Source organism: Podarcis tiliguerta, assembly GCF_965153285.1.
Source record: "Podarcis tiliguerta genome assembly, chromosome: 17".
Taxonomy (NCBI): Eukaryota; Metazoa; Chordata; class Lepidosauria; order Squamata; family Lacertidae; genus Podarcis; species Podarcis tiliguerta.
The window spans coordinates 40640411-40656445 of record NC_139550.1 but is presented as its reverse complement, the minus strand read 5'-3'; the positions used below and the strand labels follow the sequence as shown (position 1 = coordinate 40656445).

General features: G+C 45.7%; 1 protein-coding gene across 2 annotated transcripts in view; it reads left to right on the top strand.

Annotated features, from left to right (window-relative positions):
• The window catches only part of LOC310668157 (lysozyme C, milk isozyme-like), a 30595-nt gene extending 17454 nt beyond the window's left edge, over positions 1-13141 (top strand). The window contains exons 3-4 of one of the 2 annotated variants that reach the window (XM_083421189.1): positions 4519-4594; positions 13105-13141. In XM_083421189.1, coding sequence (XP_083277315.1) covers positions 4519-4594; positions 13105-13132 — 104 coding nt within the window. In that variant the 3' untranslated portion in view covers positions 13133-13141. Of the gene's footprint in view, positions 1-4518; positions 4595-11872; positions 12092-13104 lie in introns of those variants that run through there. The other variant, XM_083421188.1, reaches the window with a different exon arrangement.
• The last annotated feature ends 2894 nt before the right edge of the window (positions 13142-16035 follow it).

Genomic DNA, 16035 nt, shown 5'->3' with positions numbered 1-16035 from the left:
CAAAGCCATGTCCTACCCCTGGCAGCTGCAGGCTTTCCAGTCCAAGTTCCACCGAGTACTTTTGCAGAAATCTGTCCTCTCCAACAGTCTTAATTCTTCGCTTTCTTCCTCCAAATTTGAAGGAAAGACCCTCTGGGAATTCCCACCTGAAGAAGATATTTTTCCTCCTCAAGATGTTTGCCAATTCTGTGAAACTGGATCTCAGGTTCAAGAAGTGTCTAGGAATCTCTTTGAAAAGGACAATGGGTTTATCCTGAATTTTTAAAACTTTTTTGCAGTCCCACCCAAAATGATATCTCTTTGTTCCTTTGTCTTGAAGACCACTATGCAGTCATAAGTTATTTTTGAACCCTTTTTGGGGCCAAACCTATAGGCTTTTTCTATCCACAGTTCAACTTCTTCCTTTTTCAAGTCCCACCACGCCACAAAAAACACTCCTTGAGTGGCTCTTCTTCCAATTGAGGGACCCCTCTCAATCTTAGATGAGATTCCCATTCCTTCATCTGAAGAAATGCAACAGAATTTGAATTTTCATATTGTATTCATTCCAAATCTGAAACTCTAACTGTCTCAAGCTGTGCCAACCTTGTCTCATGTGTTGTAATCTCATTCTTCGCCTCTTTCAGTTCAACACTTAAATCTTCAAACTTTTTATTCAATTTTTCTATACCCTCTGTATTACGATTTGTATTGTCTCTGATTTTCATTACTGATTCCTCAAAGGCTGCACTTTTAGAGCCATGTCTTCCAGTTCCCTTATCTGGTTAGTCAGCACTCAAGAAATTTAAGTTCAGTCCCACAGTTTAGTGGCGTGAGAGAGAAAAACAGATTCCCACCACCACTCCCACAGGTGCCAGCCCAGGCAGCCCACAGCCCCCCTGTTCCTTGTTGTTAAAAGCCAGGCTGTAAAAGAAATTTTCCAAGTCCCTTTGGAATTTAACAGACAATCCTGGAGGTAACAGATACTTTTAGCTACTTTAAAATGTGTCCAGACAGCAGCAGGATACAAAATAACAGAGTCAATGGAAACGAAAATCAAATGTTTCACCTTCCATTGTGATGTCACAATGGAGTCTAGCCTTTCCACCCCGGGGCGTCCGCAGCAGAATGAAGGAGCTTCTTTACTTTAATCACAGTCTCTCAGGGTTTTTAAAACTTAAAGTGATTCCCCCCCTTCCCCCTGCAGAAGGGGGGCATTAGATTTGACTTGCAAACTTTCAAACAGTCTTTTTACTATTGAGACTTCGGTCCTCGTTTACAGAGTTCAATGAAAGGGATCGACCTCTGTTTTTAAATCCCCTTTTCCCTGCTAATCTTGATCAAATTTAAACTTTATCCTTTACTTACAGTTCCAAATTTTAAGTCCTTTTTTGGAAGGAATTGGCTGCTCACGAACCCAACTCGGAGCTTCACGCTGTGAAGGAAGCAGTTGTTTCCGCTGTGCCGCATCTCCGACCCCACTTGCTCTTGGGGCTCCTACGAGCTTACCGGGGAGTAGCCAGAAGGCACCCACCGGATCACCAGGTCCTCAGAATGCCCGATCTGAGGTTTTCCCCAGGGGAACGTGTCACTCTTGCGGTCTCTCCTTGCTTCACTGTGCTGGGGCTCTTTCAGCCAAAAGAGCTCCCGTCTGCCATTTTCGGCCGACCAACCGGACGTCTAGCTGCCACATTTTGGATTAATTGCAGTTTCTGGGTAACCTTTAAAGGTAGGTAGCCTCACGTAGAGCGCATTGCAGTAGTCCAAGCGGGAGATAACTAGCGCTTGCAACACTCTGGTGAGACAGTCCGTGGGCAGGTAGGGTCTCAGCCTGTGTACCAGATGGAGCTGGTAAACAGCTGCCCTGGACACAGAATTGACCTGCATCTCCATGGACAGCTGAGTCCAAAATGACTCCCAGGCTGCGCACCTGGTCCTTCAGAGGCACAGTTACCCCATTCAGGACCAGGGAGTCGTCCATACCAGCCCGCCCCCTGTACCCCAAAACAGTACTTCTGTTTTGTCAGGATTCAACCTCAATCCATTAGCCGCCATCCATCCTCCAACCGCCTCTAGACACTCACACAGGACCTTCACCGCCTTCACTGGTTCTGATTTGAAAGAGAGGTAGAGCTGGGTATCATCCGCATATTGATGGACACCCAGCCCAAACCTCCTGATGGTCTCTCCCAGCGGCATAATGTAGATGTTAAAAAGCATGGGGGAGAGGACAGAACCCTGAGGCACCCCACAAGTGAGAGCCCCGGGGTCTGAACACTCATTCCCCCCCATTTTCTGGACACTGCCTGGAGGAAAGAGTGGAACCACTGTAATAACAGTGCCCTCTAGATGGTCCAGAAGGATGTTATGATCGATTGTGACAAAAGCCACTGAGAGATCCAGCAGAACTAGAAAACAGCTTTCACCTTTGTCCATAGCCCACCAGAAATCATCGACCAGCACAACCAAGGCAGTTTCAGTCCCATGGTGAAGCCTGAATCCCAATTGGAAGGGATCCAAATGGTCTGCATTCTCCAGGCGTGCCTGTAGTTGTTCAGCACCCACCCTCTCAATCACCTTCCCAAGAATGGAATAATTGAGACTGGGCGATAGTTGGCCATACTGGCTGGGTCTAAAGATGTTTTTTTAAGAAGCAGTTTAATGACCGCCTCTTTCAGCGGGTCTGGGAAAGCTCCCTCACAGAGGGAAGCATTCACCACCCTGCAGAGCCCATCGCCCAGCCCTTCCCGGCTTGCTTTTATTAGCCAGGATGGGCAAGGATCAAGGAGACAGCTGGTTGGTTTCACGCGTCCAAGCAGCCTGTCCACATCCTCGGGGGTAACGGATTGAAATTGATTCCATGCAACTTGACCAGACAGGGCTCTAGCACTCTCCCACCCTGGCCCTGCTCCCACGGTGGTATCTAGCTCCTTCCGAATATGAGTGATTTTATCTGCAAAAAACTTTGCAAAATCGTTGCAGGAGATCTTGGGGTCTTTACAAGGCCCCGGTGGTAAAGGAGGTTCTGTTAAATTGTGGACCACCTGAAAGAGTCTCCTGCTACTATTTTCTGCAGATGCAATAGAGGCAGTGAAGAAAGTCTTCTTCGCCGTGGCTATCGCCGCTTGGTATGCTCGACGTTGAGCTCTAACCCGTGTCTGGGTTCAGAATGAGTTCTCTGCCACCGGTGCTCTAGTCGTCTCAGCAATTATTTCCTTGCCCTCATCTCTGGGGGAAACCACAGGGCTGTCCGGGCTCCATGCAATCGGAGAGGGTGCTTGGGAGACAGACAGTCGATAGCCCTAGTTAACTCCACATTCCAGCGGGCCACCAGGGAATCAGATGAAAATTAATCCCCAACCAGATATCCATCCTACCCACCCCAACAGAGCAAAAGGGGGGGGGGAGAAACAACTTAAAGTGCCACCGACTGCTTAAGGACATTTTAAAACACATTAGATACTTGGAACAGGAAAGCAATAGCAGAACAACTCTGCACTTTTGTAGCTGGGAGTGTGAGGGCCTGGGCCCCACCCCCTGGGCCAGTTGGAAAAGGCCTTGGAAGGGAGCAACATTCCTTTGTAAGAAAATATGAAATAAAGTCAAACCATTTTTACAGGCAAAATTAAAATAAAATAAATCAATGTGGGGTGGGGGTCACAAGAAATTTTCCACACCGGGTACCACCTGACCTTCCTACGCCACTGCCCTCAAATAGAGAACATCTTCAAGTAAGAGAATTGTCCTCTAGAATAGGGGTAGGCAACCTAAGCCCGCGGACAGTCCAGCAATCAGCGTGTTTTTACATGAGTAGAATGTGTGCTTTTATTTAAAATGCATCTCTAGGGTATTTGTGGGGCATAGGATTTCGTTCATCCCCCCCCCCCAAAAAAAAATATAGTCTGGCCCACCACATGGTCTGAGGGATGGTGGACCAGCCCATGGCTGAAAAAGGTTGTTGACCACCCTAAAGGGCCCCTATGCTTGTTGACATGCAGGGTGGTTTCTTACTGCATATTAATCTGTTTGTCATTCTTATGATATTTGTTCATACCTTGCAAGTGTCCCAGGACATCTCATTTTTTCGCACGAGCATGGCGGCCATTTTGAGTGCTGCAATATCATCCTGAAAAAAGCACTTTTTCAGGGCCACAATCTCTTGCAGCACCATGACACACATGTTTTTGCATGCTAGGAGAGCACAGCACTGGAAAAAATGAGTCTTTTGGGTTCTGTGATCTCGTGCAGATGATGTAACTCACGTGGGAGCACAGCCAGGAAGAAACACATCCTGGTTTGGGTGCTCAACATGTTGGAGGTTATGTTCATTGTTATTATGAAGCATCATACCTTATCATATCAACCAGGAGGAAAAAAACTGGGAGGAAAGCCTACCAAGAGCTTTCTCTGAATCACTGAATGTCTATGACCCCCTATCACCAGAGATACAATTCTTGTGCCTTTAACGCCTCAGTTGGGATCTATATCTGGGCTCAGGTTTGGTCTTGGTTAACTTGTCTTCATCATTCTCCTCTACAGATCTCCTCGATGATGATATTGCAGATGATGTAAGGTGCCTTAAGAAGGTTATCACCGAGAAAGGGCTGGAGTATTGGTGAGTGACATCAGCTTTCCTGCTTTATCAGAATGAGCAGCTGGGGGAAATGATGTAATCAAGTCAAAGCAGAAAACAAAAAAACTGTTTTTAAAGGCCCTTTATTAAGGGATGAAAGTAAGAGACACAAATCATTCTTTTTGTAGTAAGTAAATATAGTTTTAAGAGATATATGCAAGATCTTTCATGATAAAGTAAATCTGCAATCTTTTCACTTCAAAATCCTCATATGCTTAAGGAAGGTACACCAACACATAGAAGTTCCTTTGGGTTATTCTGTTATGAAAGGGGTTGCCGAAATACAATACACGATGAATATTAAGGGCATTTCCATATAGGGTAGTTTGTTTTGGAATAGGTGCTGCTCATGCAAGATGAGGGTGTTTATTGCCCGGCCTCATGTCCAAAATACACAGGCAAAGGCTCCTCCATGTAAGTGAGGAAAAGCCAGCTGAAGTCAGGGTGTTCCTCCAGCCCAGGTTTCCTTTCTCTCTGTGTTTCCTCCCTCCTCAGTGTCAGATCCTGCCAACCCAAGCCTGATACCACTGTGAGGCTTGTGACAATTATTTTGCTAAGTATAAAATAAATATGGATACTCATTTCTTTGCTATTAAATCTCTTGCACCTGCCTTCTTTCCTATTACCTTTGCAGAGTTTTAGTTCTGAGTGCAAAATATATTTTTTTTTTTTTTTTAAATATTTTTTATTGCTTTGTTTTCCGGAGTCAAGATACATCGTCAATAATCCAACAAAGACTGTTTTACAATAAAAAAGAAGAAAAGAAAACAGAAAAGAAATAAGAGAAAATTTCATTTTCCAGATCTTTTTTCATTATCCTCTGGACTTCCCCATATCCTCCATCCCTGTATTTTTTACAATAAAAATTAAATAGCAAATTGTTACCTTGTTTCATATGTTCTTATAGTTTCATCTAATTATTCACTTTAAAAATTTAGACTTTTCTCAATCATAACCCGGTCACAGTCATATCCAAATTTCAATATTGAGGCATATTTTTCTCAAAACTTAGCAAATTCTCAACATTCAAATAACTTATAATGTTTTTGTAGATAGTCCTTAAACTTTCTCCAATCCTCTTCTATCGCGTCTTCTCCCAGGTCTCGAATTCTGCCAGTCATCTCTGCTAGTTCCATATAGTCCATCAGTTGTGTATGCCACTCTTCCAGTGTGGGTAACTCCTGTGCCTTCCAATATTTGGCTAAAAGGATTCTTGCTGCTGTGGTTGCATATAGAAAAAAAGTTCTATCTTTCTTTAGCACTCTCTGGCCCACAATGCCCAGGAGGAAGGCCTCTGGTTTCTTCTGAAAGGTATATCTGAATACCTTTTTCAACTCATTATAAATCATTTCCCAAAAGGCTTTCACCCTCGGGCATGTCCACCAGAGGTGAAAGAACGTTCCTTCAGCCTCTTTGCATTTCCAACATTTATTATCAGACAGATGGTATATCTTTGCAAGTTTGACTGGGGTCATGTACCACCTGTACACCATTTTCATAATATTTTCTTTTAAGGCACTACATGCCGTAAATTTCATGCCGGTGGTCCATAACCTTTCCCAGTCTTCAAACATAATGTTGTATCCAATATCTTGTGCCCATTTTATCATGGCTGATTTAACTAATTCGTCTTGGGTGTTCCATTTAAGCAACAAGTTGTACATTCTTGAAAGCACTTTCGTCTTAGGTTCAAGTAGTTCTGACTCTAGTTTTGATTTTTCCACCTGGAAGCCAATTTTTTTATCTTTTTTAAAGATCTCTAAAATTTGGGCATAATGGAACCAGTCTCGCACACTTCCTTTCAGTTTTTCAAAACTCTGCAACCTCCAAGTATCACCCACTCTTTCTATTAATTCACAATATTTTGCCCAGCCACCCCCCATATTAAGTATTTTTATGGCCTTAGCCTCCATCGGTGATAGCCACCTCGGAGTCTTATTTTCGAATAAGTCCTTATATTTAGTCCAGACATTAAACAACGATTTCCTTACAATGTGGTTTTTAAATAGTTTATGAACCTTTACCTTGTCGTACCACAAATATGCATGCCACCCAAAAGCGTTGTTAAACCCTTCCAAATCAAGGACATCCGTGTTTTCTAACAAAAACCAATCTTTCATCCAGCAGAAGGATGCGGCTTCATAGTACAGCCTTAAGTCCGGCAGGGCAAATCCCCCTCTTTCCTTTGCATCCGTTAATATTTTAAATTTTATTCGGGGCTTTTTGCCCTGCCAGACAAACTTGGTAATGTCCCTCTGCCACTTTCCAAAACACTCCACTCTGTCCACGATTTGGAGGGCCTGAAACAGAAACAGCATTCTTGGCAATACATTCATCTTAACTGCTGCAATTCTTCCCAACAAGGAAAGTTTCAATCTTGACCAAGTATCTAAATCTTTTTTAATTTCAGACCAACACTTTTCATAGTTGTCTTTGAACAAATTCAAATTTTTCCCAGTCAGATTAACCCCCAGGTATCTCACTTTTTTTGTCACGTTCAATTCAGTTTCCTTCTGAAACCCATCTATTTCTGAAGGTGTCAAGTTTTTTACCAATACCTTAGTTTTTTGTTTATTTAACTTGAATCCCGCCACCCGACCAAACTCAGAAATTAATTCCAAAGCTCTTTTTGTACTAGGCACTGGCTCCTGTAATGTCAATACCAAATCATCCGCAAAGGCCTTCAATTTATATTGTTTTTCTCCGACCTGTATTCCTTCTACCTGCTGGTCCTTTCTAATCAAGTTCAGCAGGACCTCCAGGACCGAAATAAATAGCAAGGGTGATAGGGGGCACCCCTGTCGTGTTCCTTTTTCAATCTTAAACTCTTCTGTCACCACATTGTTTACTATCAATTTAGCTTTTTGGTCTGAATAAATTGCTTCAATACCATTTTGAAACACCCTTCCCACTCCCATCCCTTCTAAATTTTTCTTCATAAATTTCCAAGATATGTTGTCAAAGGCCTTCTCCGCGTCGATAAATATTAAAGCTGCTTTTGTATTTAAATTTGTCTGTAATAGTTCCAAAACATCCACGATGTTTCTAGTGTTGTCTGACAAATGCCTGCCAGGGAGAAAGCCTGCTTGATCCTTGTGAATTACTTCGTTTAAAACTTTTTTCAATCTATTTGCCAAAATATCAGCAAAAATTTTATAATCCACATTTAGGAGTGAGATAGGGCGATAATTCTTAAGTTGAGTCTTTTCAGATTCTGATTTTGGTATCAACATGATGAATGCCTCTTTCCACGATTCTGGTGCTCCCTTCCCTTCCATAATTTGGTTGCATACCTCCAACAATGGATGGATCAGGTATTCCTTCAATGTCTTATAGTATTTGGAGGTAAGACCATCTGGGCCCGGAGATTTACCTACTTGCATATTCTGAATGGCGCTTTCGATTTCTTGTTCTGTTATTTTATAGTTCAGGGTTATTTGTTTATCTTGAGTCAATTTTTGCAGGCCATAGCTTTTTAAGAATTCATTTATCTCGTTCTCTTCTTGATGACCTTGTGTAAACAGTTTTTTGAAATATCTCTGGAAACACTTTCTGATTTCTTCAGGTTTCTGAATACATTCACCATCAACCTCTAGGTTGGTAACAAAGTTCAATTTCTGTCTCTTTTTCAGCTGCCATGACAATAGTTTCCCACATTTGTTTGCCGATTCGAATGATCTTTGTTTCATCTGTTTAACCTTCCATTCTACTTCTTGATTTATCAATTTCGCATATTGTGCTTGATGGAATTTTATTGCTCTTAAGACTTCTTTGGATTTTGGGTTCAATCTCAACCTTTTCTCTCCTTCTTTTATCTTCTCCAAAATCTTGTCCTTTTTACCATTCCAGAGTTTTTTCCTTATAGTATTCTGCTGTATCAGAAACCCTCTCATAACAGCTTTACTTGCGTCCCAGATTGTTTTTTTCTCCACCGAAGTATTCAAATTAATTTCAAAATAATCCTTCATCATTTTTTGGGCCTTCTTTACAATCTCCTGATCTCTAAACAAAGAGTCATTCATTCTCCATCTAAAGGATCCAGTTGGTGTGAGTCTCAAGTCCATTTTCAGAGCGTTATGGTCGGAGCAAGTTTTGGGACAGATCTCTATTTTTTTGGTCTTAGGTGCCAGTCCTCTAGATACCCAGATTTGGTCGATTCGTGTCCAAGATAGGTGGGCCTCAGAAAAGAATGTTCCCTCTTTACCTAGAGGGTTCTTTATTCTCCAGATGTCAATCAAATCCATATTGTCTGTAAGTTCAAAGAAAGTCTTTGGTAGTCTGCCATCTTTAGTCAAGTTTTGGTTTTGTGACTTATCCATATGTGTGGAGACAACTCCATTCATATCTCCCATCAAAATGATGTTGTTGTAATCAATATAATCCAGCATTATCTCATGCAGCTTCTTGTAGAATTCTGATTTCCCATCATTTGGTGCGTAGATTCCTACTATCAGGAATTTTTCTCCTTGAGATTGTATTTCAATCGCCAAAATTCTTCCTTGTTCATCTTTAAAAACACATTTTGGTGCTAGGCTCTCCTTTGCATATATCACTATTCCTCTTTTCTTTACTTTATCTGATGAAATAAATTCTTGGCCTAGTCTCTTGTTAATTAGTACTCTTCTGTGGAGCCTAGTTACATGGGTTTCCTGTAGACATATAACGTCTAATTGTTCCTTCTTCAATATATGAAAGATTCCTTTCCTTTTTTCAGGGGAATTTGCACCGTGAATATTCCAACTGAAAAGCTGCAGAGACATCCTGGATCAGTTTGTCAGCCAATGGGTTTGTCTCCCTTGTCGTCTGTGTCTGGAGGTGGGTCTTTTACGTCGGGCTTGGGGAGTGCCCAGACACCTGCGGTTCCTTTTCGAAGGTCTTCCCCGTAGTCACTTAGAAACTTATCTTGCTCCTCTGCCGTTCTGATTCTAACCTTCTTCCCTTTCAAGTTAAAAGATAGTCCTTGCGGGAATTCCCACCTGTAACGGATTGAGTTGTTTCTCAGTAGTCTTGCTAGGTCTTTATATGTAGTTCTTAAATCCAACAGCTGTTTTGGTATGTCTCTGAAGATTTCTGCTATTTTTCCCTGTGCCACCAATGGATTTTTAAAGTGTAGGCCGAGTATATTATCTTTTTCTTGCTTGTATCTCAAAATGATCAAGCAATCTCTTGGTTTATCCTTCCTGGCCGCACTTCCCAATCTAAAGGCGGTAACAATTTTAAAGTCCTTCTCTTCTGCCAAACCCCAGAATTTGGATATTTCTGCTGTCAAAAAACCAGCCAAATCTTCCTTTTCTTGTTCTGGGATATTTCTAATCCTAAGGTTGCTCTCCCGATTTTTCAGTTCTGCCATAGACAGATAGGCCTGTTGTTCAGTAATCTGTCTACTCAGTGGTCTTACTTCCCCTCTTAATTCCTCTATCCTTTTTTTATTTTGGTCTGCTTTTGTATTCACTTCTTCGACTAGTCTTCGATTTTCCGTCGCAGTCTTTTCAATGTTACCTATCGCCTGTGTGTTTTGGGCAACTTGGTCTGTCAATTTATTAATTGTAGCTGTCACTTGATCTAATTTAACCGCTTGATCATCGGCCTTCTTGTTTAATGCAGCCAATTGCTCCAGTATTTCTTTAGAGACAGGGTCAAGCCCTCCTGCAGCCATGTCCTCTAGAGCTGGCTGTTTAGATTGTTCTTCCTGCAGACCTGTCACAATTGGGACAGATGATCTACGTGCCTGCACAGGCAAAGTTGATTGCAATAGTTCAGTCTGTTTAGCTTTCTTACCAGCCCTTGTTTTTGCTGCACCACTCATTCCACAGCTGTCTAGGCTTCAAGGTCAAATTGTAAATCCCATGGGAAAAGCAATCCAAAAGGAAGGTAAACATCCAAGCATAAAAGTTCCAAAACAACCAGCAGTTCTCAGAGGCTGATATTTCCACAATCCAGCAGGGGGAGCTCCCCAAAAGTTAAGGAAAGATGGAATTTTCCACCAATAAGTTCCCAAATGAAGTAAAATCCAAAACAAAGGGGGGACCCTCTAAGTTCACTTTAAACTGCAGAGAGTATGAGTTCTTTGTCAGAATATGTGCAACGGTTCCTTTTTTATAACTTGCAGAGTAGCCCAGTAAAACTTTGTATCTCTATGCACAGTCACCACAATCTGATGCTACTTTATGTCCAGGCAGCTCGAGAGCTGGGTCTTGCAACTTTGTAATCCACACAGAATGAAGGGGAATAACACAGTCTCTGTCCACTTATAACACAGTTCTAACTTTTCCTTAACTTTCAATTTATCAATTCCGAATTTGCAGAGTAAATTCCATCTTCTTTTAAACTCCTTTCAGCGCTTCAACTTTAAAGAAGCTTTGCTCAGTACTTTAAACAGGGACGGAAGACTGACTTCCTTTTTAGCGTCTCCCGTTTTCAGCCAAATTGCAGAAATTTGTTGTTCAAATAGAGTCTCAGATTTTCTTACTCACGAGTATGTAGTCTCAAATCGATTGATCATAGAAGAAAGGTCAGCGCTCATCAGCAGCAGCCGCGCGGCTTCACTTCCGCGGAAAGAGCGATGGATTCACAGCACCGCTACCCCCTCCACGTTCCGGAGCCCCTTACGGGGTCCCTTCCACGTTTCCGGGGTCGCTCTTGGTACCCGCCGAATCCCACGGCCACGGGCTCACTCTACCCGTGGTTTGTCTTGCTGGGTCGTCGCTGTGCCGCAGCGCACGACCCTTTTCCGCGGAGCCCCTCTTCAGCGACTGAAGAGGACCGCCATTGCTGTTTCGCGCCGCCTCCGGAAGTCCCTGAGTGCAAAATATAAATTTCCCTCAGTGAAGTCTTGGCATACTATCTGGTCAGTAGGTTCAAGCTTTGGGGAGATAATAATAATTTGAGGTTATTATTCTGCTAAATTCACCTTTCACATCACCAGGCACTCACAAATCACCCCCAATGTGTTTTGTTCTGCTAGGACAAGCCTGGACCTGCCCTGATTTATGGTTTTACATCAGGGCTGGCCCACATAAGATAAGAGGACTGTCAATGGCTACTAGTCATGACAACTACAGTATCAGAGGCAGCATGCCTGCACGTAGGGAGCATGTCCCAATTTATTGTTCTACCTCTAGTTTTGTGCTGCAGCACTGAAAAGTTCACAGCCCAGTTTTTACTGCGTCATCAATATTCTTTTCTTGTTTGTAATGTTCCCGTGTGTACATTGGCCACATCCTGCTCATAAAGAATGCTTTTCTTTTTCTGTGCCTTTAGGACACATTATCAAGTAAACTGCAGCAGAGGAGCCCTCAGCATTCTGCATCTCTCATGCTCTTATTTTTTGGAATATCAGTCCTGGTTCAAAAACTTAGTATTGTACGGGAAGAAAAAGGAAGTCCACATACATTTTAATTAAAAAACTAACTGGGAATTCTTTCATTGTGTTTTAAGTCTCTTCCAAAAAGAAATAAAAGCCAATCAATGATAAAAGTGCTTGATGACTTCTTTCGTCTTTGTAAACTCGGGCTTTTATGCTAAGGATGTCTAGCACAGCTTGACCTCACATCTTCGCTATTCTTCTAAAGATGGAAGCCTCTATGGTTTCCAGTGCTTTGTGATTCCATTCCATTCAGCTACTTGTATTTTTTCCTCACAATTGGCAGCTGCAGCATGCTAGGTGGGATAATTTTGCCTCCATGCCTAAGAAGGGATGAAACAGGTACACAAAGATATCCAGCTGTTTTACATTCAATAGTTCATCCAATCAGGGTTGTGTATGCTGGTGCCTGTTTAAGGGGGTCTTGCTTCATTCATGCAGTTGTCAGTCATGACTGGACACCAAAGAGCAGGGCTATGGTGGTCTGGGGTTGCAGGGGGTCAAAGACTCATTTCTATTTCAGCAGCAGGGATCAAGCAAGGTCCTTGTCTTCAGCATGAGAGGAAAGCTTTCTAGCCACAGAGAAATAAGTCTTCTCACTCTTTGTGCTGGTTGGAGCCAATCAAAGTGAAAGGAAGTGAGTCAGTCGCCGAGGATTGGCTCCTAGGGTTACTCTGGAGCCCTTGGGAAGGAACGGAGGATGAGTTGTTTTGTATGCTCCAAAGCTAAGCATTGTAATGGCTTGGCTCTCCCACAGAAGCGAGACACTGGCAGTAATTATCTCAGGTTTATTGCTCAAACACATAAATCACTCCAGAGCTCCTTCACTCCGTGTCTGACTCCAAGTTTGCAGTTGCCAAGTCTAAACTCCGCCCCTTCCTCTTCTTCCAACATGGGAAAAAACCCTTCCACTTCCGCTCTTTCCCCCTCCTCTCACTGACCTTCTCGCGCCTTTGAGTTTTTGGGCTAGCTATTCCTGGCCTCTCCCCTTCTGTCTCTGAGCTAAGATTGGTATCTGCTGCCTGCTCTCTGTTCTCTGAAGCTATGCCACTCGGCTGCCCCTCCTGCCTCTCACATTCCACCTCACATCCCAGTGTCCTTATCTCTCTCTGCCTTCTTTGATTCCCAGCCGCTGTTTGGGAAAACTGAAAACATAAGATGCTTCCTGTCAGAGCTGGCTCCAGGTCCCAGCTCACAGAGGACCAACGCTCACCGGTAGTAATGTACAAAAGTCTTTATTGAAGTACAGTTTCCATTTTCAATCCGCAGCGCCCCAGCTCTACGTCTAGGGATTAGATCGGCGAAGCTCCATCTGAATCTCCGCCCCCTGTACACCAGTTTAAGATTCTAGCCTTACTCCACCTCTTCCGTCTCTCCTTTCTCCTCTGGGTCCTGCTACCCCCCGGGGTCCCTTCCTTCCTGGACTCTTCTGATGCTGACGTTGACCCCCCGACTCCTCCCGCTCTTTTCGGCGGGCTTTGGGACCTGGCTCCCTATCCGGGCTGCCAACTGCGCCGCCCTCCTGTACATTTGAACTTGGCGCGCGCCCAGCCTTCAACCTTCCTCTCGACCGTTTCCTCGCTCCCCGATGAAGGCGTGGCCAATCCTGCCTCATGTCCTCCCGCTGTCAGTGCGCCGCCTGATCCCGATGCCTGGGACTCCTCCCCCCTACTGCACTCTGGTGTGGACGCTGGTCCTGATTTCCAACTGCTGCTCTCTGAGTCCCCTCTGGCCCCTTCTTCCTGGGGTGTCCCCCTAGGCACCCCCCTTGCCCTGACCATGGGAGCCCCTTTCTGTGAATCTTCCGATTCGCTGGAAAGACTCAGAGACCTCGGACCGCTGTCATCGCTGACATTTCCTTCGGACTCCTCCCCCTCGCTCTCTATTTCCTCCCTTTCCTGTGCCTCTGCTCCTGAACCCCTGACATCCATCCCCCCCTCGAAGCCCCCCCTTCCCCCTTCCCCTCCTTCAGGTGTGGGTGCTGGGTGCTCCGTCGTTGTGGGGGTGCATGCCGGATACAGTTCGTCCCCCGTGGCGTGCATCCAGCCGGATAAGTCCGGCTCGTCCTCCGTGCTCTTGCCGACCTCGATTTCCTCTGCTTCCATCTCTTTGCCGCCGTGCTCGAACCCAAGGTCCTCCCCCAACACGTCCATGTCCGTCTCTCCCCCGGTCTCCTCTGGGGACGTTGCCTGCCAAGGACCCCTCAGCCACTTCCTGCGCCACTGCTCCTCTGGTCGATCGTCCCACCAATAAGAACGGTCTGAGGCAGACCCTGAGGGCGATCCCTCCGGGGGACGTGTTTCTAGGGCTGGTTCTTCGTCCGAGGTGAACCCCTGGAACGTGCTGGCTGACAATGTGGGTGTGAAAAGCCAGTCGTCGAAATACGCGGCTGGCATGGGCCTGTGTGGGAAAATGGCATGAAACTCTTCCTTGAGAAGAGGCTCGTCCAAGGCATAGTCCGGCACCCAACGGTTGGCGCTGGCCGGGGTACCTTCTCTGGCGAGAAAATATTCTACTCCCTCTTCCCCCCATCTCGAGTCTAAAATCTCTGTGACCTGGTTGATGGGTTCCCCTCTTGGCGACCCCCTCCTTGTGGGCGTCTCCCTGAGCGGGTCTGGTGCCGTGCCCGGCTCCTGAAATCTGTGAGGTGCTTTGTAGGGCATGAGCACTGATCTATGGAACACTGGGTGCATTCTGGATCCCTCCGGAAGTGTCAACCGGAAGGCCACTGGATTGACCTGTGCCTCGACTTGGTAAGGTCCTAGCTGCTTATGTCCGAGCTTCTTCTTCGCTAACGATCTGGTCGGCACTGCCTGGGCTGCTAACCAAACCCAGTCTCCCACCTGTATGTCTTCCCCAACCCTTCTGTGCTTGTCAGCCTGCAGTTTGTATGCGTGCTTTGCTAGTTCTAACTGCCTCCGAAGCTGTTCGTGAACCTCCTGCAACTCTGACGCTAAGGCTTCCGCTGCCTGTGGCTCCCCCTCCCCTAGTCTCTCTAATCCCGGGAAGGTTCTGGGATGCCTCCCGTTGTTGGCGAAGAACGGTGTCACCCCCGTGGACACGTGCTTCGTGTTGTTGTAGGCGAACTCAGCGAGCGGCAGGTAGTCCACCCATGTTGCCGGCTGCTGATTTGCGTAGCATCTCAGATACTGCTGCATGATGGCGTTGACTCGCTCCGCTTGTCTGTTGGTCTGCGGGTGTCTTGCCGACGCTAGGTTGATCTTGACGTTCAGGAAACCCATCAGCTTCTGCCAGAAGTTTGAGATGAACTGTCGCCCCCGGTCGGACAGGATAGACCGTGGCAGACCGTGAACCCTGAACACGTGGTCTATGAACAGTTTGGCGGTCTGTTCCGCCGTGGCCACCTTCGCGCATGGAATGAAATGGGCCATTTTGGTGAACATGTCCACCACCACTAGCACTGCCGTCTTGCCCCTCGAGCTGGGTAAATCCGTGACAAAGTCCAGGGCCACCCTCTCCCACGGTTCGCTCGGTGTCTGCAGCGGTTCGAGCAGTCCCGCCGGCGGTTTGTGCACTGACTTGGCCCTTTGGCAGGTGTCGCACCTCGAGACGTAATCCGCGACTTCCCCCCGCAGCTTGGGCCACCAAAAGTCTCTGGCTACTAATTCTACCGTCTTCTCTTTGCCAAAGTGCCCGGCGGTGGGTGCGTCGTGCAACTGCTGCAGTACTTTCACGCGGAGGTCGTCCCCCGGTACGTAGAGGGCCCCTCTGCGGAGGAGCAATCCATCGCGTATCTGGAACTCGTCGTCCTTCGCCGTGCCTCTGTGCACCTCCTCCATCTTGGCTTGTGCGAAGGGGTCCTCCTGCAGCGCTCGACGGACAGCATCCAGGTCCACGGTTGCTGAAGCGCACGCCCACGCTTTCGGTGCGAAAATGTGCTTGGCCGCTGCTGGTGCCGCCTCTTCGAGGTATTGCGGCTTTCTGGACAGTGCATCCGCCCTGATGTTGTTGTCGCCTGGGATGTACTCTATCCTGAAGTCGAAATCCGCAAAGAACTCCGCCCATCGTATGTGCCTCTGGTTCAGGAACCTTGCCGTGC